Raw genomic sequence first — 23,329 nt, forward strand, 5'->3', positions numbered from 1 at the left:
CTAAAAACTGGGGTTCTCTCTCCGCCTCGAGAATAGCAGGTGAGATAATCAATTTTACTGATTTTACCTTCAAGGTTGTGTTAGTGGCATGTTACTATACTGCTGTTTAGTAGTTAAATAATCTGTTTTTCTGTTCCGTTTCCAATAGAGTGGTTTGTATTTTAACTGTAGAGTAGGAATAAAGTGGTCTGGACCACACATGACTCCAGACCCATAGTAATGTGGTTGACTCTTAACTGCCCTCTGGGCAATTAGGAATGGGCAATAAATGTTGGGCCTAGCCAGCAATACCCTCATCCCATGAATGATATTTTAAAAAAAAAACAAGAATCCAAGATTGTTGTTCGCTCCTGCTAGATTAGAACTATAGACCAGTAAGCCTGACGTCGGTGGTGGGCAAGTTGTTGGAGGGAATCCTGAGGGACAGAATGTACATGTATTTGGAAAGGCAAGGACTGATTAGAGATAGTCAACATGGCTTTGTGTGTCAGAAATTGTGTCTCACAAACTTGATTGAGTTTTTTGAAGAAGTAACGAGGAGAATTAATGAGGGCAGAGCGGTGGACATGATCTATATGGACTTCAGTAAAGCAATCAACAAGGCTCCTCATGGTAGACTGGTTAGCAAGGTTAGATCACACGGAATACAGGGAGAACTAGCCATTTGGATACAGAACTGGCTTGAAGGTAGAAGACTGAAGATGGTGGTGGAAGGTTGCTTTTCAGACTGGAGGCCTGTGACCAGTGGAGTGCCACAACGATCAGTGCCGGGTCCACTACTTTTTGTCATTTTATATGATTTGGATGTGAACATAGGAGGTATAGTTTGTAAGTTCGCAGATGACACCAAAATTGGAGGTGTAGATTGGACCTTGATCAGATGAGCCAATGGGCCGAGGAGTGGCAGATGGAGTTTAATTTAGATAAATGTAAGATGCTGTATTTTGGAAAGGCAAATCAGAGCAGGATTTATATACTTAATGGTAAGGTTTTAGGGAGTGTTGCTGAACAAAGAGACCTTGGAGTGCAGGTTCATAGCTCCTTAAAAGTGGAGTCATGGGTAGATAAGACAATGAAGAGGGCATTATAGAGGTTTATAAAATCATGACAGGCATAGATATGGTGAACAGCCAAGTTTTGTCTCTGAGGTGGGGGAGTTCAGAACTAGAGGACATATTTTTAAAGTAAGAGGGGAATATTTAAAAGGCACCTGAGGGACAACGTTTTGACACAGAGGGTAGTGCATATATGGAACGAGCTGCCAGAGGAAGTGGTGGAGGCTTGTACAATTAGAGCATTTAAAAAACATCTGGATGAGTATATGAATAGGAAGGGTTTAGAGGGATATGGGCCAAATGCTGGCAAATGGAGCTAGATTAATTTAGGATATCTGGTTGGCATGGATGAGTTGGACCGAAGGGTCTGTTTCCATACTGTACATCTCTATGATTCTAAGAGAAACAGCATAGTTAGAATCAAGTCACCTGACTCCTTAGAACATGTTTACATCAAAAATGACTCAAAATTGTTTTTCTGACTCTCCTGACAGTGGTAATGAAAGTTAATCTCTATAAGGTCTCAGCTATAGATGCCTTCTCCCAATAGATCTCCATGCCATCTCTGTCCCTGTCTCCATGGACCTTTAACAACCCTTTAATATTATGGGGCACACTTAATGATTGTTCATGGCAGCGGCATTATTTTGGTAGAGGATGACTCCTGCAATGCCTGTTGTCATTCACAATAGGAAAATTGCTTTATATATTTAAAGGTACAGGAACAATGTGAAGACAGGTTGACATTCTCCATCATCACCAGTCAATTAGTTTGCCCAGTTCCCTTGTGGTTTAGTTTCTGTGAACAACAAAATTCAATGTTCCCGTGTTGACTAAGTTGATAAATGTGTCTCTCAGGGTGGCATTAGCTCAGCCACCCTGGTTCAATCCCTGGTTTGTCTTGGACTGAAGTGATCTGGACAGAGGTAAGAATAAACAAGTAAAAATACTGTGGATGCTGGAGATCTGACATCAAAACAGGGAAGTGCTGGAGAAACTCAGCAGGTCTGGCCAGTATTGGTGAAGAGGGAAAGACAGTTAATGTTTCCGAGTCCAATATGTCACCGCTTTGAAACTTAAAATAACAATGTTGGGGTTGGACCTAAATGACCTCACTGATACTGAACTAGGAAGCACAACATATTTAGAATATAAAACACAAAACAAAGAACAGTACAGCAACGAAACAGGCTCTGTAGTCCATCATGTCTGTATTGATGGTGATGCCATTTTAAACTAAAATATGTATCTGCCTGTATCGATTTATCCCTCTATAGCCCATATCCCTCTATTTTCTACTATTCAGCACTTGGTCTCTGATTCCAACTCCCAACAAACCTTCAATGTTGCTGTGACTCTTTCCTCCCATAGGGCAGCACAGTGGCTCAGTGGTTAGCACTACAGCCTCACGGTGAAAGGGACCCAGGCTCAATTCCACCTTTGGGTGACTGTGGAGTTTGCACATTCTCCCCATGTCTGCGTGGGCTTCCTCTGGGTGCACCAGTTTCCTCCCACAGTCCAGGGATGTGCAGGCTGGGTGGATTGACCGTGCAAAATTGTCTGTAGTGCCCAAGGAGGTGCAGGCTCGGTGGATTGACCATGGAAAACACAGGGATGGGAGGGCTTGAGTTGGATGCTCTTCAGATGGTCGGTGTGGACTCAATGGGCTGAATGGCGTGCTTCCATACTGTAGGGATTCAATGATTGATAAGCTAGAAAATAGGAGGAGGAGGAAGCCATTCAGCCCTTTGCACATGCTCTGCTGTTCAATGTGATCATGGCTGATCATCCCATTCAGTAAGATGCTACTACTTCTCCACCACCACCAAGATGGAACTATATCTCAACAGCAGTCAGTGCTTTCATGATCCTTAGGGAGGGAAATAATAAAGAAACTGCTAAATTGATCTTTGTATCTCCTATGTCCTGTGCAGACGAATCATCAGTTATAATAGAATATTGGTTAGGGATTGGTAATTAATGCTGCCTTAGCCAGCAGCACCCATGTCCCATGACTGAATAAAAGGAAGTCTCCAGGACATGACCTTTCCTAATCCCACTGTGTCTCTTGGAGAATTTCATTTCAGGTTTTAGAAAACAGGGCTGAATATTTTGCCAGTCCCCTGGAGAAGGACTGGGAGTTGGGAATCCCAGGAAAGTGGCAGCCAGATGAGATGGGATGTGGGCAGACATCTTCCTACCCCCACCTGATGTTTACAATGGAGGGAGCAGCAACAACAATTAAATTGATTAAACAGCCACTACTTGCATCCTCTGACATTTTACTGGCCAGGAGACAGTACCTGCTCCCAGGTAAAATAGGGCATATGTCTGTCCTCAGAATTGGATGTAGGTTTGCTCACTGAGCTTGAAGGTTCGTTTTCAGATGTTTCGTCACTATACTATGTAACGTCTTCAGTGAGCCTTCAGATGAAGCACTGGTGGTATAGCCCACTCTCTATTTATGTGTTTGGGTTTCCTTGGGTTGGCGATGTCATTTCCTGTTGTGACATCATTTCCTCTGGTGATGTCATTTTCTATTCGTTTTCTCAGGGCGTGGTAAATGGGATCCAAGTCAATGTGTTTGTTGTTAGAGTTCTGGTTGGAATGCCATACTTCTAGGAATTCTCGTGCGTGTCTCTGTTTGGCTTCTCCTAGGATAGATGTGTTGTCTCAGTCTAAATGATGTTCTTCCTCATCTGCACGTAAGGATACAAGTGATCGTGGGTCATATCTTTTTGTGGCTACTTGATGTTCATGTATCCTGGTGGCTAGTTTTCTGCCTGTTTGTCCAATGTAGTGTTTGTTACAATTCTTGCAAGGTATTTTGTAAATGACCTTGGTTTTGCTCGTTGTCTGTACTGGATCTTTCAAGTTCATTCGCTGCTGTTTTAGTGTGTTGGTGGATCTGTGGGCTTCCATGATGCCAAGGGGTCTGAGTAGTCTGGCAGTCATTTCTGAGATATCTTTGATATTGGAGAGAGTGGCTAGGGTTTCTGGACGTGTTTTGTCTGCTTGTTTGGGTTTGTTGCTGAGAAACCAGTGGACTGTGTTCATTAGGTACCCATTCTTTTTGAATACATTGAATAGGTGATTTTCCTCTGCTGTGCGTAGTTCCTCTGTACTGCAGTGTGTGGTGGCTCGTTGAAATAATGTTCTGATGCAGCTTCATTTGTGGATGTTGGGATGATTGCTTCTGTAGTTCAATAGTTGATCTGTACATCCGTTCAATGCATCCAGAACCTCAACCTGAGCTACAAATCTTCTCAAAACCCGCTGTCCTCGGAATGTCGCAGTGTTCCAGTGAATCACAGCGCAAACTGGAGAAACAACATCTCATCTTCAGAGTAGGCTCTTTACAGCCTTCTAGGTTTAATATTGAGTTCAACACTTTTAGACTGTGAACCTTTTCCTTCCTTTCTTTTAGCGTTTTATCATGTCCGCCCTCCCCCTCATTCCACTTACTGTCTTTCAAGTTGGCCAGTTAGACACACCATTGTTCTGCCATTCTCACATTCTGATCACTTAATGTAAATTACAAAGATCTTTTCTCCACCAGCACTCACTATCCCCACCCACCACTCCCCTGAACTACAGCATAATTGCTGTCCCTCCACACTTCACATCAGCTCTGATGAAGAGTCATCTAGACTCGAAACGTTAGCTTGCTCTCTCTCTCTCTCTCTCTCTCTCTGTGGATGCTGCCTGACCCGCTATGATTTCCAGCATTTGTCGTTTTCAGTAGAGATTCCAGCCTCTGCAGTAATTTGTTCCAGCGGCTTCTCAACAGGATGTTGGATATGGGTTCATGATATTACCACAATATCGCCATCTACCTTTAATTATTGTCATTCTGGTCATTCCCATCGTCATGAATATCCTGTCCACAATTCCATATTTTTTCAGATAGAACTTTCATTCTTCAGAATTAAAGCCTGAAGTGTGGAAAATTTGTGTTATTAGATTGCAAGAGTTGAAAAATGTGGTGCTAGAAAAACACAGCAGGCCAGGCAGCATCCGAGGAGCAGGAGAATCGACGTTTCGGGTATAAGCCCTTCTTCAGGAATGAGGCTGGTGTGCCAAGCGGGCTGGGATAAAAGGTAGGGGGGAGGGAATTTGGGGGAAGGGCGCTGGGAATACGATACGTGGAAGGAGGTGAGGGTGAGGGTGATAGCCCGGAGAGAGGGTGGGGGCGGAGAGGTCGGGAAGAAGATGCTGCCTGGCCTGCTGTGTTTTTCCAGCACCACATTTTTCAACTCTGGTCTCCAGCATCTGCAGTCCTCACTTTCTCCTTATTAGATTGCAAAGCTAATAACCAACTCTGAAGCACAGACAATTCAAACATTAAGGCTAATTGCAGAGAAAAATCAAACTTGTTTATCTTTCAATGTCAGATTTGACAGAAAAACAACTTAAACAATATTGGAAATTGGGATCCTCTGTTATTTTAGTATTTCATACTCGGTCTTTCCTATGTAGTATGAGACCTCATTTGACTGTGTTACAATAGATGTAGCAGGCTCCACACTACATTATTCTGAATGAAGTGTTTTCGAAAATAAGGAGATTGTGCTCTTACTGGAATGAAAACTAACCTTCCCATGGAGGGGGGCATGGGGTCAATGATAATTCTACATAATGAGTAGTGTTCCATGGCTATTGATCAAAAGGATTCAGACAATTGATTGACACAGTATGAACTATCAGTTTCTAGAAACAGAGTACATCATCTCAACCTTGTTAAGCAGTCCTTGTATATTACAGTCGCCATCAGGGAGTTATCTTCTCCAGATGGAAGATGGACCAGGAAGAGGAGAAAGGAGACCCAGGGCAGAGTTCCCTCACACTTCATCTAGAGAATAACTTTAATGAGACCAATACATTTCATGCCAACAGGCCTCCACCTCATTGTCCGTGAACCCCATACCACCCAATTCTACCTCCTACCGAAGATTTACAAACCTGACTGCCCCGGTCGACCCATTGTCTCAGCCCGCTCCTATCCCAGTCAATGTATTGCTGCATACCTTAACACCGTCCTGTCCCTCTTAGTCCCCCTTAGTCCAAGAACTCTCCACCTACGTTCAGGACACCACCCATGCACTTCACCTCCTCCATGACTTTTGTTTTCCCGGCCCCCAATGCCTTATCTTCACCATGGACATCCAGTTCCTGTACACACCGATCCCTCCACCTACGTTCAGGACACCACCCATGCACTTCACCTCCTCCATGACTTGTTTTCCCGGCCCCCAATGCCTTATCTTCACCATGGACATCCAGTTCCTGTACACACCGATCCATCATGACGAAGGCCTCCAAGCCCTCTGTTCCTTCCTCTCACCCTGTCCCAACCAGTACCCTTCCACTAACACCCTCATCCACTGGCTGAACTGGTCCTCACTCCTAAAAACTTCTCCTTCCAATCTTCCCACTTCGTCCAAACCAAAGGGGTAATCTGCCTCTTTGTTGGGTATGTGGAACAGTTCATTTTCCGCAGCTACACCGGCACCATCCCCCATCTTTTCCTCCGCTACACTGATGACTTAGCAGTGCTACCTCGTGCTCCCACGAGGAGGTTGAACAATTCATCAACTTTACTAACAACTTTCACTCTGACCTCAAATTCATTTGGACCATCTCGGACACCTCCCTCCCCTTCCTGAACCTCTCTATCTCTATCTCCAGTGGTCAACTAACTATGGACATCTACTACAAACCCATCGACTCCCATAGCTACCTGGACTACATTTCCTCCCACCCTGCATCCTGTAAAACTGCCATCCCTTATTCCCAATTCCTCCGCCTCCCCCGCATTTGTTCCCAAGATGATCAATTCCACCTCCGAACCTTCCAGATGGCGTCCTTCTTCCACAATCGCAACTTCCCCTCCCACGTGGTTGACGATGCCCTCCAGCGCATCTCCTCCACTTCCAGCACCTCTGCCCTTGAAACCCACCCCTCCAATCGCAACTAGGACAGAACACTCCCCAGTCCTCACCTTCCACCCCACCATCCTCCATCACTTTTGCCACCTATAAACAGACCCCTAGGGATATATTTCCCTCCCCCACCCTATCAGGATTCTGGAGAGACCATTCCCTCTGCGACTCTCTTGTCAGATCCCACCAGCCCAGGCACCACTCCTGGAAGCTTCCCCTGTCATGCAGGAAGTGCAAAACCTGTGCCTACTTCTCCCTTCCTCACCTCCATCCAAGGCCCCAAAGGATCCTTCCACATCTGACAGAAATTTACCTGTACCTGCACAAATGTCATCTAAAGTATCTGTTGCACCCAATGTGGTCTCCTCTACATCGGGGAGACAGGACGCCAACTTGCAGATCATTTCAGAGAACATCTCTGGGACACCCACACCAAACAAGCCCACCGCCCTGTGGCTGAACACTTCAACTCCCCCTCCCACTCCGCCAAGGACATGTAGGTCCTGGGCCTCCTCTATCGCCAAACACTAACGACCCGACGCCTGGAGGAAGAACACCTCATCTTCCGCCTTTGGACCCTGCAACCACACAGGAGTAATGTGGATTTCACCAGTTTCCTCATTTCCCCTCAGCCCACCATATCCCAGTCCCAAGCGTCCAACTCGGCCCCACCCTCTTGACCTGTCCATTGTCTATCACACACCCAGCTACCTTCCCTCCAGTTGCACCCCCACCCATTTATCTCTCAGCCCCCACCATCCCACAAGCCTTATTGCTGATGAAGGGCTTATGTCTAAAACATTGATTCTCCTGCTCCTTGGATGCTGCCTGACTGGCTGTGCTTTTCCAGCACCACATTCTCAACTGTAATCTCCAGCATCTGCAGTCCTCACTTTCTCCCATTCCATGCCAACAGCTTGTTTATCCTCTGCTTCAGTGGCAGTTGTATGGCTTGTTTAACTAATTACCAAAGAATCATATCTAAACTACTGCTTCTTAAGAAGCACAGCAAACTATCAGAAAATTGTTCCCTGTTGTTGACTGCCTATATAAGGTAACTGTGATCACGAATCCCCAAAATCAACATAATGTATTTGTTGGCCTTTTGGTAAGGCCAAAGTGGTTGTCATTACTTAAACATTGACCTAAAAGCCAGCAATTCTGGGAAATTTTATTAGAGATAGAACTTAGTCATCAAAACAATGGAAAGAACTGCTGATGCTGAAATTCAGAATCAAAAGTAGAAACTGCTGGAAAGTCTCAGCAGCTCAGCACAAGCACCTCACTTACCACTTGGGGAATCTGCAGCCTTCTGGAGTTGACATTAAATTCAACAATTGTAGGGTTTGAACACCTTTCCCTATGCTTTCTCCCACTCCCCCACACACCAGGCCATGTTATTACTCATTGTCAGTCACTAGTTGTCTGCATTAGCATCCGTTCCTTCCTCCAGTCTGACCTTTACCCCCTCCTTTGTCTGTCGAACTGTTCTTCTCTCTCTCTGGGCTCTATCTCCACCTATCGTTTACTCTCCTCCCCTCCCCCCACCCCATCTTCGATATAAAAACCATCCTTTTCCCAGTTACCATCACTTCTAAGGAAGGTTCACTGGGCCCGAAACATCTGATTTCTCTCCATAGATGCTGCCAGACCTGCTGAGCTTTTCCAGCGATTTCTGTGTTTTGTTTTAGAACTTAGTTATGTTGGCTAAAGAATCAAAGAGTCAGATTCAAGGTAAAATAATTCATTTGCTCTTCTGTTTGAATCATCCTAAGTATGCCACATTATCATAGAAACAATTAATGATGATGGAGCTTGGTTTTGAAAGTTCTTTTACTTGATATATTTGTTTGCTGAAAGAAACAGATAGTGCAGGTTGGAGAAACAGGAAGAGTGGTTTCGACTGTATATCTCAAGATTGAAAGAGTTAATCAGTTAGGCCTGCACTTAAAGCAGAGAACTTAGGATGTTCATCATTCCCTTAATGGAAAGCTTATGAGGCTCAAGCCCAAGATGGGTTTCATGAGGGAAAAGCAACTGGATGTGTTGCTCAAACATGAAGCAAGTGAAAGAAAACTACAGTGACCTTTACAGAGCCATGTGGCAAAAAGAACACAGCCAGCTGAAATAATTAGCTGAGAAAGAGGGGTGGCCTTATTGAGGTTTATAAAATCATGAGGGGCATGGATAGGATAAATATCCTGGGGTAGGGGAGTGCAACCAGAGGGCATGGGTTTAGGGTGAGAGTGGAAAGATATAAAAGAGACCTAAGGGGCAACTTTTTCTTGCGGAAGGTAATACATGTATGGAATGAGCTGCCAGAGGAAGTGGTGGAGGCTGGTACAATTGCAACATTTAAGAGGCATTTGGATGGGTATATGAATAGGAAGGGTTTGGAGGGATATGGGCCGGGTGCTGGCAGGTGGAACTAGATTGGGTTGGGATATCTGGTTGGCATGGACGGGTTGGACCGAAGGGTCTGTTTTGGTGCTGTACATCTCTATGGCTTGAAAGAATCAGTGGTAGCAGACTATGGAAAAGCAGTTGATTTATGTCCAAAGCCAAAGTCCACAATCATGACAAAAATTCAACATTGTTTAGTCAAGCATCAATGGAAATATAATAATTAGCACCTCAAGGAATTGCTGAAATACTAAGGGCAATTAAAGCAAATTCCAGAGGGCTGTGGCATATGTTGTGGGTGGATCCCACTGAAAGTAGATGAACCTTCAAGATTTTGTAACATAAGGATACATTTAGGAGGGGAGGGGAGTCAATCCTGAAACTGAGTCATGGAATCAGTCTTTAGAAACTGAAGTGTTAAGTTAGTGGTAATAAAAGCTAAGTACTGCAAATGCTGGAAATTTTAAGTGAAAGCAGAAAGTGCAGGAGAGAAACAGAAACAAAGTTAATGTATGACTTATCTTCAAAACTGGATTTGGTTCTTTAATTTTGTTTCGCTGTTCCTCTCTCCAAAGATGTGACTAGACCTGCTGCATTTCTTCAGCACTTTCCATTTTCAGGTTAAGTTAGTGGTGCTTGGTTGGCTAAATTTTCTTTATATGAACAATAAAATTTGTTAAAGAAAATGTGAAATTGAGCAGCACAGTTCTGTAAGCTAGTTGTTATAAGTTCTAATTTCTTCCTTAAATGTTAACATTTATTAACAGCGTCGTAAGACTATTTTTTTGAATATGTTCATTCACAGTATCTGGGTATTACTGGCTCGGCACCCTTTACTGTTCATCTATAATTGCACTTGAAGAGGTGGTGGTGAGCTGTCTTATTGAACTACTGCAGTCCTTGCAATATATTTCCATATACATTACAGATTCACGCTGCAGCTGTACAAAAGTTTGGTGCGGCTGCACTTGGAGTATTGCTTACAGTTCTGGTCACCGCATTATAGGAAGGTTGTGGAAGCTTTGGAAAGGGCTCAGAGGATGTTTACTAGAATGTTGCCTGGTATGGAGGGAAGGTCTTAGGAGGAAAGGCTGAGGGACTTGAGGCTGTTTTCGTTAGAGAGAAGAAGGTTGAGAGGTGACTTATTGAGACATATAAGTTAATCAGGGGGTTAGATAGGGTGGGCAGTGAGAGCCTTTTTCCTCGGATGGTGATGGCTTGCACAAGGGGGCATAGCTTTAAAATGAGGGGTGATGGATTTAGGACAGAAATCAGAGGTAGTTTCTTTACACAGATAGCGGTAGAGGTGTGGAACACCCTGCCTGCAACAGTAGTAGACTCGCCAACTTTAAGGACGTTTAAATGGTCATTGGATAGACACATGGATGAGAAAGGAATAGTGTAGGTTAGATGGGCTTCAGCTTGGGTTCACAGGTCAGTGCAACATCGAGGGCTGAAGGGCCTGAACTGCGCTGTAATGTTCTATAACCATGAAATGGAGGAAAACTTGAAATAAAAGAAGTAAATTTGGCTCATTGGTTTCATTCATTCCACATGTCTGTGCACTCTTTCAGCCCTATCCCAAAAGCCATGTAATGTCCCGCAATCAACTCCTGAAAAAGTCCTTTCTCCATCCTCATGCTCCAAGGGGAAAAGAAGCAAAACTGTAAATATGTGCACCTAACTTGCCATCCAGCGTCATTTGTTTTTCTCTTTAATCTGGTTGTCACTTGCACTTCCACAGTTCCAGGTGCTTAAGACCTTCCATGTTACATAGGAATTAGGAGTAGGAGTAGGACACTCAGCCCCTCAGGTCTGGCTCACCATTTAATGAAAAGAACCAAACTTGACAGCTATCAACCTGCATCTGGAAAGCTGGGACTTATTTGAATACTTACTTCTCAAAACTCGTTAATACTTACTTTTCTTTAATTTTGTGATGACACCAGGAATAGCTTGATTCGCAAGGCCGTCACCAGTGAGGGACAACAATTGAAAAGTTATCTTTCTTTTCTGTGCTCCTGGTCCATCCCCATCATTTAGTAATGCCATCCCTCATGAAGTGTAAGTCACTCAAACAACAAAGCAAGAGTTCTAGTCAATCAGCTCATTGTTGCTTGTGGGACCTTGGTAAGGATCATAGAATCCCTACAGTGTGGAAGCAGGCCATTCAGCCCATCGAGATCACACTGGTCCTACAAAGAGCATCCCACCCAGACCGACTCACCCTACCCTGTAACCTTGCAGTTCCCCTGGCTAATCCACCTAGCCTGCACATGGCTGGATGCTATGGGCCAGTTAGCATGGCCAATCCACCTAATCTGCACACATCTTTAGACTGTGGGACGAAACCGGAGCATCCAGCGAAAACCCACGCAGAGACGGGGAGAATGTGCAAACTCCGTACAGTCACCCGAGGAACTAAACCCAGGTCCCTGATGCAGTGAGGCAGCAGTGCCAACCACTGAGCTACTATGCATCATACATACGTATTAAGACTATGGGAAGAAAATCTGCTGCCATTTGATAATACTGCACTTCTATGATCATCTCCAATTAAATACAATATAGCCACTGTCCCTTGACACTCAGTGGTGTTACCATCACTGAATCCCCCACTATTAACCACCTGGAGATTACCAATGAACAAAAACTCAATTGCACTCACCATATAAACACAGTGATTTCTAGAGCAGGTCAGATACTAGGAATAATGCAGCGAGTAACTCAGCTCCTGACCTCCAAAGCCTGTCCACCATCCACAAGGCACAAGTCAGGAGTGTGATGGATTACTCCCCAATTGCCTAGATGGGCTTAGCTCCAACAACATTCAAGGAGCTTGACACCATCCAGGACAAAGCAACCCACTTGATTGGAACCACATCCACAACATCCAGTCCCTCTACCACCGACACTCAGTAGCAGCAATGTGTACTATCAACAAGACGCACTGCAGAAATTCATCAAAGATCCTGAGACAGCACCTTCTAAACCACGTCCACTTCCATCTAGAAGGACAAGGGCAACAGATACATGGGAACACTACCCCCTGTAAGTTCCATCCAACCCACACACCATCCTGAGTTGGAAATATGTCAACTGTTGCTGGGTCAAAATCCTGGAATTCCCTCCCTAAGGGCATTGTTGGTCTACCTACAGGACATGGACTGCAGCAGTACAAGAAGGAAGCTCACCACCACCTTCTCAAGGGGCAAATAGGGATAAGCAAGAAACGTTGGCCCAACCAGAGATGCCCACAACCCAAGAGTGAATAAAAAAAGACTTGATCCCAGTGCTAGGCTCAGCATTTACATACTCATTTACCTGACTTTTATTATAAAGAAAGGAATCCTTACTTAGTTTATGCAATCTCTCCCTTTTTTTCAACTCCCTCCAGAAAACAGTTGTGGATAATAAATGTGCCCCCTCTGTATTCTGCCTTGCAGTCTGCTCTCCCTGTGGGCTTCCAGTGTTGTTTATGTACCTGGTGCCCTCTGCCCTCAGACCGAACATCAAGCTGCCTTTTCCATTATTGTTTCTCTTTTCTTCAACCAAACCCCTGCTCCACCCCACTCCCACACTCCACCTCCCCACAGAGCAATGCTCCCCTGATCTCTCAGGGATATTAACAGGTTATTTATTGTTCAGTCTCTACAGTGAAAGTTACTTCCGCTAAACATTTTGATTCCCAGTGAGGGTATGATGGTGTCATGGTGACATCGCTGGCAGCAGTAGACCGGAACCCTGAGTTAATTAACCCAGATGGAAATGAACAAAAGTTCAAACACCTGAAGAAAAAAAATTGTGAAGGGCTTTGGAGAAAGTTCATGGGAAGGTGCTAATTTAGTTGTGTCTCTTCCCGTGAACTTTCTCCAAAGCCCTTCACAATTTTGACCACGTTAAATTACCCATAGTGTTAGGTGCTTTAGTCATAGGGAAATGGGTCTGGGTGGGTTACTCTTCGGAGGGTCGGTGTGGACTTGTTGGGCTGAATGGCCTGTTTCCATGCAGCAGATAATCTAATCTAAGTCCCAGACCATTATCTGGACCTTTCGATTAACAGTCCAGTGAAATCCCACAAGGTCATCATCTCCCAATTTGAATGCAGTAGTAGAGGAATAACATTATTTCTTGAGAAGTTATCATTCTGATCTTACAGTGTTGAACTACGTATCTTGGATAACAGGAATGAAAAATCTAATGGGGTTTCCAGTTGACACAAAGAAAGAATGTGCATCTGTGTGGTAAATATAAAACAAAGAATTGCAGCTGCTGAAAATCTGCAACAAAAGTGGAAATTGCTGGAGAAACTCAGCAGGTCTGGCACCAACTGTTTAGAGAGAAAGCAGAGGTAAGGTTTCCAGTCCAGTGATTCCTCCTCACATTAAACATAAACAGTAATAGCAGGGCACCAATGTCAAGGATGATCATAGCACCTCTTAAGATTCAAACACAAATACTTCCAGAAATGTGAATGTGCAGTGGTCAATGAATAAGGGTTAGGAATGGGAAGAGGAAGGGTCACTGGAGTTGAGAAACTTTGACTCTGCTTTCCCTCCATGGATGCTGCCAGACCTGTTGTGTTTCGCCAGCAATTTCTAAACTTGTTTGCATTTGTATATCCTTAGTATGCCCCAAAAAGGCTTCACACAACCAAAGAAATACACGTGTAGTTATTGTGCGCAGAAGATCCCACAAATGCAGATGAATTGACTGGTCAGTAAACCCACCTGCAGGTTGGGTTGCAAAGACATGGGGTGGAGGTCAGATTAAGCTGAGCTGAGGTGCTTTACAAGTGGAATCATATTCAAGTAATTTTTATTCTATCCAACTTCCTGGTCCATGTCCATCTCCAAAAGGAGCAAATCTAATCATCTCCCTTGACATTCAGTAAGATTACCAGATCAAAATCACACACTGTCTGTATAGTAGGCTACCATTTGCTATATCTTCAGATATCAGCACTGCCTGCATCTACATAGGAACAGGTCATTCAGCCCCTCAAACCTGCTCTACCATTCAATGAGATCTTGGCTGATCCGTGGCCTAACTCTATATACCTGCCTTTTGACAATATCCCTTAATATGTTTGCTTTAAACAAGTTGATCTATCTCAGATTTAAAATCAACAACTGATCTAATATCAGCTGCCATTTGCAGAAGAGAGTTCCAACCCTCGACCAGCCTTTGTGTAGAAGTACTTCCCAATAACTCTCCAGATCATCTCACCCTAATTCTTAGGCTATGGGCCCTAATTCTCAGGCTATGGGCCCTAATGCTAGAATCTACAGCTTGTGGGAACAGTTTATCTATCTATATGTCTTGATATCTTGAAGATATCTTGAAGATTTTGATCAGATCACCCCTTAATCTTCTAAATCCTTGAGAAAACAGGCCTAATTTGTATAATCTCGTCTTGTTACTTAACCCCTGAAGTCTATGTATCATTCTTGTAAACCTAAATTGTACTTCCTCCAAGGCCAATATATCCTTCCTAAGGTGTGGTGCCTAGATCTGCTGATAGTATTCCAAGTGGGATCTAACCAGGGTTTTGTATAACTACAGCATAACTTCTACATCCTTAAACTCCAGCCATTTGGATATAAAGGCTGCTTTGTGGTGTGGAATCATGTGGGATACCTGGTTTCGAATAATGACCACCAATCCTTCTTATTTGTATTAGGCAGGATGGACATACAAAGCCATTAGCAGAAGATTAACTCAGTCTTGATAAACAGAATACATTGATCACGTTGGTACTTAATAGCTAGTTATGCGACATGTGAGTTGCATGAGAATCTTTGCTAAGTCTTCAGTCTAGACCTAAGAGTAAGTACACACATAACTGCAACTGATACATTCTAGTACACAATGTAGCGATGACTAAACATTTGGAATACAATGGTTACTCTCTCTCAAGAACAATCCATTATATCCTGATGGATAGAGCTTATCCCATAATCACTGCTAACCGCTTTCAGGTACTAACTGTCTTATGCAACACCTGCCCACAATGGGAATAAAGAATCAATCTCCTCAAACTCTCCTCATAATTCTTTGCCACATCCTGCAAATTAGTCTGGTGAACTTTTGCTGCACTGCCTACATGGTTAGTACATCTCACCTTAGATACAAAACCGTACACCATATTCCAGGTGAAGTCCTACCTCTGCTCTGTATAACTGCAGCAAGATATCTTTACTCCTGAACTCAAGTCATCTTGCAATAAAGACCAACCAATTTGCCTTCCTGACTGCTTGGGTGATTCCTGTATCCTAATCTTTAATGACTGATGGACACCAATACTTCCCAAACCCTCACCATTTAAGAAATATTCTGCCTTGCAGAGTTTTTCCACCAAAGTGGATAAATTCAAACTTATTTGATTACCTACAGTATGGAAACAGGCTCTTCAGCACAACAAGCCCACCACTGACCCGCCAAAGAGTAACCCACTCAGACCCATTCCTCTACCTTATATTTACCCTTGACTAATGCACCTAACACTATGGGCAATTTAGCCTCGCCAGTTCACCTGACCTGCGCATCTTTGGATTGTGGGAGGAACAACTAGTGGGGACCCGCACAGACAGTCACCCAAGGCAGGGATTGAACCCGGGTCCCTGACACTGTGATGTGGCAGTGCTAACCATTGAGCCACTATGCCACCCTTATAAGGAGCACATTCCATCTGCCATGTGGATTTAGCACCTACCCTTGCAGTATCTTTCTAGTAACAGCCTATCATCCTGAGATGAATCCACTTATTCCTATTCTCCGCTGTCTTTCTGTAGACCCATTCTCAGTCTTCTACATTGCTACTTTTCCCCCAATCCCTTGCACTCTAATTTTATTTATGAACTTCCTGTATGGGGCTTGAACAAAAGTCTATAGGAAATCCATATACACCACATGTGCTAGTTCTCCTTTAACAATATATAAATAATATCCTCAAAAAACTCCATCAAGCTTTTTAGAAATGATTTCCCTTTCATTAAACTAAATTGGCTCTATGTCCAATTTTACGATTATGTTCTAAATGTCCAGTTGCTACATTCTAATAGATCTTATTATTTGCCCTACTGCTAGTGTCAGACTAACAGGTCTCCAGTCTCCAGTCTCTTGTAGTGAATTCTCCGTTCGGTGTTCTCTGTACCATCACGTCTAGGAATGGGAGTTGGCTATCCTTTTCTTCTTCTCTCGTGAATCGGATTCCTGTGAGTGTGGCGGAAATAGAAAAAACACACCGGATCATCAACGCCACACTCACAGGAATCCGATTCACGAGAGAAGAAGAAAAGGATAGCCAACTCCCATTCCTAGACGTGATGGTACAGAGAACACCGAACGGAGAATTCACTACAAGAGTATACAGGAAAGGCACACACACAGACCAAGTCCTAAACTATGAAAGTAACCACCCCAACACACACAAACAACGCTGCATCAGGACACTATTCAACGGGCCACAACACACTGCAGCACACCAGGACTGCAAAAAGATGAAGAGGAACACCTATACAAGGTATTAGCCAAAAACGGATACCCGCGTAACTTCATCAACAGATGCCTAAGAGAAAGACCACGGAACGAGGACATACCACAACCAAAAGGACTAGCCACACTACCATACATCAGGAGCATCTCGGAACTGACTGCCAGACTACTGCGACCCCTAGGACTCATAACGGCATACAAACCAACAGCCACGCTCAGACAACAACTCACCAGAACGAACGACCCGATACCCAACATGAGCAAAACGAATGTAGTGTACAAAATACCATGCAAGGACTGCACAAAACACGATATAGGACAAACAGGAAGACAGCTAACAATCCGCATACATGAACATCAACTAGCCACGAAACGACACGACCAGCTATCCTTAGCAGACAACAAGCAACATGAATTCGACTGGGAAAACACTACTATCATAGGGCAAGCCAAACAGAGAACAGCCAGGGAATTCCTAGAGGCATGGCATTCACCAAAAAATCCATCAACAAACACATTGACCTGGACCCAATATACCAACCACTACAGCGGACAGCTGAAACTGACAACCGGAAGCGGCAGGGACAGACCACTATAAACACCGGAGGAAACATCAAAGAAGCGCTTCGCAGGAGGCTCCCAAGCACTGATGATGTCGCCTAGTCAGGGGACGAAACGTTTGCAACAAAAACTTCCAGCTCGGCAAACAGAACCACAACATATTTATCAGACTTCCAACCAATTAACCTTTCAAGTACTTCTTCTGTTCTGATACGAATTCCTTTTTGTTCCTCAGTTTCACAAACTCTTTGGTTGCCTTGTATTTTCAGGAAGTTTTCCATATCTTCTTTCATGAAGACAGAGAAAGATAACCTGTTTTCCACGATAGAATCGCCTAGTTCCTGCTTTACCCACATGTGCACTTGATCATCTTTTCATTTTTGCAGATTCTACCTTTACGTTCCCAGCGAGTTTGCTCTCACATTCTCATTTCCCCTTCTCAGTCAGTTTCTAGTTGGTGGATTCTAAATTGCTCCCAATCCTCAGGCATACCACTTTTACTGAGATCCCTTTAAACCATGTCCTTTGACCAAATGCAATCTTTCACTTCTTTCCAATGTTGCCAGGATTGGAGGGTTTGAGCTATACGGAGAGGCTGAATAGGCTGGGGCTATTTTCCCTGCAGTGTCGGAGGCTGAGGGGTGACCTGATAGAGGTTTATAAAATCATGAGGAACATGGATAGGGTGAATAGCAAAGGATTTTTCCCTAGCCAGCTAGGTCTAAATCTAGAGGGCATAGGGTTAAGGTGAGAGGGGAAAGATTTAAAAGGGACCGAAGAGGGTTCACCCAGAGGGTTGTGTGTGTATGGACTGAGCTGCCAGAGGAACTGGTGGAGGCTGGCACAATTGCAACATTTAAAAGGCTTCTGGATGGGTACATGAATAGGAAGGGTTGGGAGGGATATGCGCCAAATGCTGGCAAATGGGACTAGATTAATTTCGGATATCTGGTCGGCATGGACGAGTTGAACCAAAGGGTGTGTTTCCATGATGTATCGCTATCTGGCTATATGACAATGACTCTGACTATAATGATGGCTGATTTAATTTTCTCTTTGGTGCTTCAGCCTTAAAAAAAAAGTATATTTGTTGTAGACTGTGTAGTATTTCTTTAAATACACACCATCACCTATCGCCCATCAAGTCTTTTTGGACACTCTTCCAATAAACTACATCACACTCAAACATAATGTGACCGCTATATGAAAAAAAGTCACAATGTCCCAAAGGACTTCTTTACAGGCAAATTATTAATTAGCCCATACCCTGTAGTGAATGAAACCAGGTGGATTTCATTGATCACGAGATCCTTGATTGGGTTTGTTAACCTGGGCTAATCAGGGAGCCCTGGCTGACCAATAAAACCAGGGGATTCCAACTCTATTTTGATTTAGTCCCTACCCTCCCCTTCACTGTTTTGATCACACAGCACTGTCCCTTGATGTGAAGGGCAGTGTTTGTCACTGGCCACCCGGGTGTTTTCCAATCTTCCTGGTGGTGGAAATTGAATAAAGATTCGTGCACTTTGTGTCTTTCACTGTGTCTCACACCTGCACACACACACACCATGGGTGCTGGGGAAAAAATAAGCACTACCGCACTTAGGTAAAAAAAAAAAATAAACAGAGAATTTTGTGAGCGTTTGCATTCCCTTTTTGATTTTCTTAAAAACCTTCTCCTCTGTTTTTGGCTGCACTTCAGTCCCACGCTCCTGATCTTTGGGCACCCGGTACGGAGGAAGGAGGGCAGGTCTGAAGACCTCCTCGTGGGTCTGCTCCTGGGCCTGGCCAAACTGGCCATAAACAGGTCCAGGCAGCGGGTCATGGAGGGGATCATTAGGACTGACAGCCCGCCCCTCTTCCTGGTTACGTTAGAGCCCGGGTGTCTCTGGAAAAGGAGCACGCGGTGTTCACCAACACCCTGGAGTTGTTCAGGGAGTGGAGTGCATCATTTCTCCCTCCAATTCTATTTTGATTTAGTCCCTACCCTCCCCTTCACTGTTTTTGATCACACAGCACTGTCCTTTGATGTGAAGGGCAGTGTTTGTCACTGGCCACCTGGGTGTTTTCCTATCTTCCTGGTGGTGGAAATTGAATAAAGATTCGTGCACTTTGTGTCTTTCACTGTGTCTCACACCTGCACACACACACACCATGGGTGCTGGGGGAAAAAATAAGCACTATCACACTTAGGTGGTAGTGTGGGAAAAAAAACAGGGGACTCACACAGCACTAAAAAGAAAAACAGAGAAAAAAAAAATAAAATCAGGGGATTCCAACTCTATTTTGATTTAGTCCCTACCCTCCCCTTCACTGTTTTGATCACACAGCACTGCCCTTTGATGTGAAGGGCAGTGTTTGTCACTGGCCACTCGGGTGTTTTCCTATCTTCCTGGTGGTGGAATTTGAATAAAGATTCGTGCACTTTGTGTCTTTCACTGTGTCTCACACCTGCACACACACACCATGGGTGCTGGGGAAAAAAAAATAAGCACTACCGCACTTAGGTGGTAGTGTGGGGGTTAAAAAAAAAGGATAAAAAAAACAGGAGTGGCGCCCAAAAAAAAAAGGAGGAATGTCCCTGCCCTCCCCCTCACTGTTTTGATCACACAGCACTGATCTTTGATGTGAAGGGCAGTGTTTGTCACTGGCCAAAAAATAAATAAATAAAACCAGGGGATTACCAACACCCTGGAGTTGTTCAGGGAGAGGTGGGCGCCGCAGGGAGTGGAGTGCATTATTTCTCCCTCCAACTCTATTCTGATTTAGTCCCTACCCTCCTCTTCACTGTTTTGATCACACAGCACTGCCCTTTGATGTGAAGGGCACTGCTTGTCACTGGCCACTCGGGTGTTTTCCTTTCTTCCTGGTGGTGGAAATTGAATAAAGATTCGTGCACTTTGTGTCTTTCACTGTGTCTCACACGTATACACACACACCATGGGTGCTGGGGACAAAATAAGCACTACCGCACTTAGGTGGTAGTGTGGGGGTTAAATTTAAAAAAAGAAGAAAAAAAAGGAGTGTGATCACACAGCATTGCCTTTTGTGTAGGGCACTGCTTGTCAAAAAATAAATAAATAAAAAATAAAACCAGGGGATTCAGAATCTCCTCACTTCAGGGAATGACTCTGACCTGGCTGGTTACACAGTCAGTGTACTGTGCACGTGCAGATAAAGGGTGACTTGGTGACAGGATAATGGCCTCTGTGCTGTTATTTCATTCTCATGGCATAACATTAAACCCAAGTCAGCCCGATGGCTTTTTGGCTTTCCAATGTACCACCCCAGAACACATCTGAAGGGATTTATCCTCCACAATATTCGTGCTGATTTGGTTAACTGGTCTATGTATAAATTGAAGTCAAACCTTATTAAACTATTACCTTAGTTACAAATATCTGTAACTTCCTGACTTATGCCATTTCCAACATTATCACTAAAGTTTGATGAACAGCTCCTAACAACATTTGCTATCCTTTGCTGTTTCTATGTTGTACCCAAATTGATTTTCCACCCTGATCTTTCAGTCAAATATCTACTCTGCCTAATATAATCATCTCCCCCTCATTAAAAACCCTTGAATGTTCAGTTTGCGATTTTGGTCACCTTGTAGCCATGTCTCCATAATTAAACATTATCCATTTGCCTCATTTTGTGCATTTAAATCTCCAAACCTTTTTGAAAATGCATTCAATTAAGCTACCTTTAATTCTGCCTTTACATTAGTTCCTATACTGATCCAAAATAATGTTTGACTATTCTCTCTTAGTCTTTAAGTTTGCTTTGTACTCTTCTGTGTTCCCTTGAATCCCACCTTCTCAGTTTTCCATCCCCCTGCCAGTCTAGTTTAAACCCTCCCCAAGTGCACTAGCAAATCACACTGACAGCATGTTAGTCACAGTTCCGTTAAGATCCAAACTAATTCATCTTATATGGTCCCATTTGCCCCAAACCAGACCCAATGCCTCAGAAATCCTATACAACTTCTCCAATTTCTATTCGCACTATGTTCACCAGTTCTCCTGTTCTAATGCTTTGGAGGTCCTGCTTTTCAATCTCCCTCCCAGCTCCATAAAATTTTCTGTCAGGATCTCATTCCACCTCCTACCTGAGTTAATGGTACCAATATGCACCATGTTCTTTAGCTGGTCACGCCTCCCCGGAAAGATGTCCTGCAGTCACCCTGTGATAGTCTGACTCCTGTCACAAATGGGGCAAGATACCATCCTGGACACTTTGTAATTACCTTTACTCAATTGTAAGGACAAAGTGAGGACTGCAGTCACTGGAGATCGGAGTCAAAAAATTGTAATACCATTACATCTGATTCCAGTTTCACCCTCTCAAAACTGCAGGATGAATTCTGTCATAATATGTGCCAGAGGAAGTGGTGGAGGCTGGTACAATTACAACATTTAAAAGGCATCTGGATGGATATATGAATGGGAAGGGTTTGGAGGGATATGGGCCGGGTGCTGGCAGGTGGGACAAGATTGGATTGGGATAACTGATGGGCATGGACGAGTTGGAACGAAGGGTTTGTTTCCGTGCTGTACATCTCTATGACTCTAATACGGTCACTGCCCCCTCAGGCCTCCTCCACCTTAAGCTTCCCAATCACATCTATCTCATTACACATCACCAAATCCAGCTTTACCTGTTCGTTAAGTGGACTCTCCTACAAACTCCTCCAAAAATACCATCGCATAGACAATCCTCAAATTTCTTTTGTTGGGATCCGCTACCAGCCTGATTTTCCCAGTCCACCTGCATATTGAAGTCCCTCATGATGTTTGTGACCATGCCATTCTTCCCTGCCTTTTCTATCTCCTGAGTTACTTTCTTCCCCACATCCTGACTACTGCTAAGAGGCCCATATAACTCCCAATCACAGACTTTCTTTCCTTTGTGACTCCTCAACTTGGCCCTCGCAGATTCTACACCTTCCGCCTCCAAATCACGTCTTGCTATCAATTTAATATCATTTCTAACCAACAAGGTAACACTCTGCCTCCCTGCCTGTCCTTTAGATAGAACGTGTATCCTTGGCTATTTAGTCCCCCGCCCAATCCTGTTGCAGCCACATCTCTGTGATAGCCACAACATAGTATCTGCCAACTTCAATTTGCACTGCAAGCTCATTTACCTTGTTTCGGACACTGCGTGCATCTAAGTACAACACCTTCAGTCCTGCATTGACAATTCCCCTTCTCAAAGTTGTTCCCTCATTGGAAGTGTCTGAAGTTAGATTCCTGACCCTTTCCATACTCTCTGTCCTATTACATGTTTTGGAAACTTTAATAAGCTCTCCTGAGCCCTCATCCCACCCCTTAATTTTTTCCATAATTTTCCCTACAACTGTACCCATCGCCCAACTATTTAGATTAGATTAGATTCTCTACAGCGTGGAAACAGGCCCTTCTGCCCAACAAGTCCACACTGGCCCTCCAAAGAGAAACCTACCCAAAACCCATTCCCCTACCCTGTATTTATTCCTGACTAACATACCTAACACTGAGGTAAAAGTCTCTCTCTCACTGCAACTCCCAGGTCATTTCCTCAGCCCTGAAGCTCTTCAACCATGTCCTGAAACAAACTCGCTATCACAGCCACATCTGCTTCCTCAGTGCCTGTCTCCGTAACCAACTGACCCCACACGGACTCCGGACCACCTTTAAACCAGCAGAGTTCGGACCCGAACAGGACAAACAATACAGACTACAGATTCAAAAACACCAGCAACGGTTCTCCATCAAGATCCTCCGCTCCACGCTTGCAGCAATGCGCCGGCACCTAACCTCTCTACAGTCAGCCCTGCCTCAGCTGAGGGCCACACTCTCTCAGAACTGCAAAGGACCCACTCTGTAC

At 44.1% G+C, this 23,329-nt stretch overlaps 1 protein-coding gene across 4 annotated transcripts in view; it reads right to left on the reverse strand.

The window, feature by feature from the left end:
- Positions 1–23,329, reverse strand: part of aig1 (androgen-induced 1 (H. sapiens)) — a 172,248-nt gene that overhangs the window by 19,097 nt on the left and 129,822 nt on the right. The window contains exon 6 of one of the 4 annotated variants that reach the window (XM_043695323.1): positions 9,449–10,053. The exons of the other annotated variants lie outside the window; for them this stretch is intronic. Within the exon in view, the coding sequence (XP_043551258.1) occupies position 10,053 (1 nt within the window). The 3' untranslated portion in view covers positions 9,449–10,052. Of the gene's footprint in view, positions 1–9,448; positions 10,054–23,329 lie in introns of those variants that run through there. 4 annotated transcript variants of the gene reach the window in all.

The sequence above is a fragment of the Chiloscyllium plagiosum genome, chromosome 9 (assembly GCF_004010195.1).
Source record: "Chiloscyllium plagiosum isolate BGI_BamShark_2017 chromosome 9, ASM401019v2, whole genome shotgun sequence".
NCBI lineage: Eukaryota > Metazoa > Chordata > Chondrichthyes > Orectolobiformes > Hemiscylliidae > Chiloscyllium > Chiloscyllium plagiosum.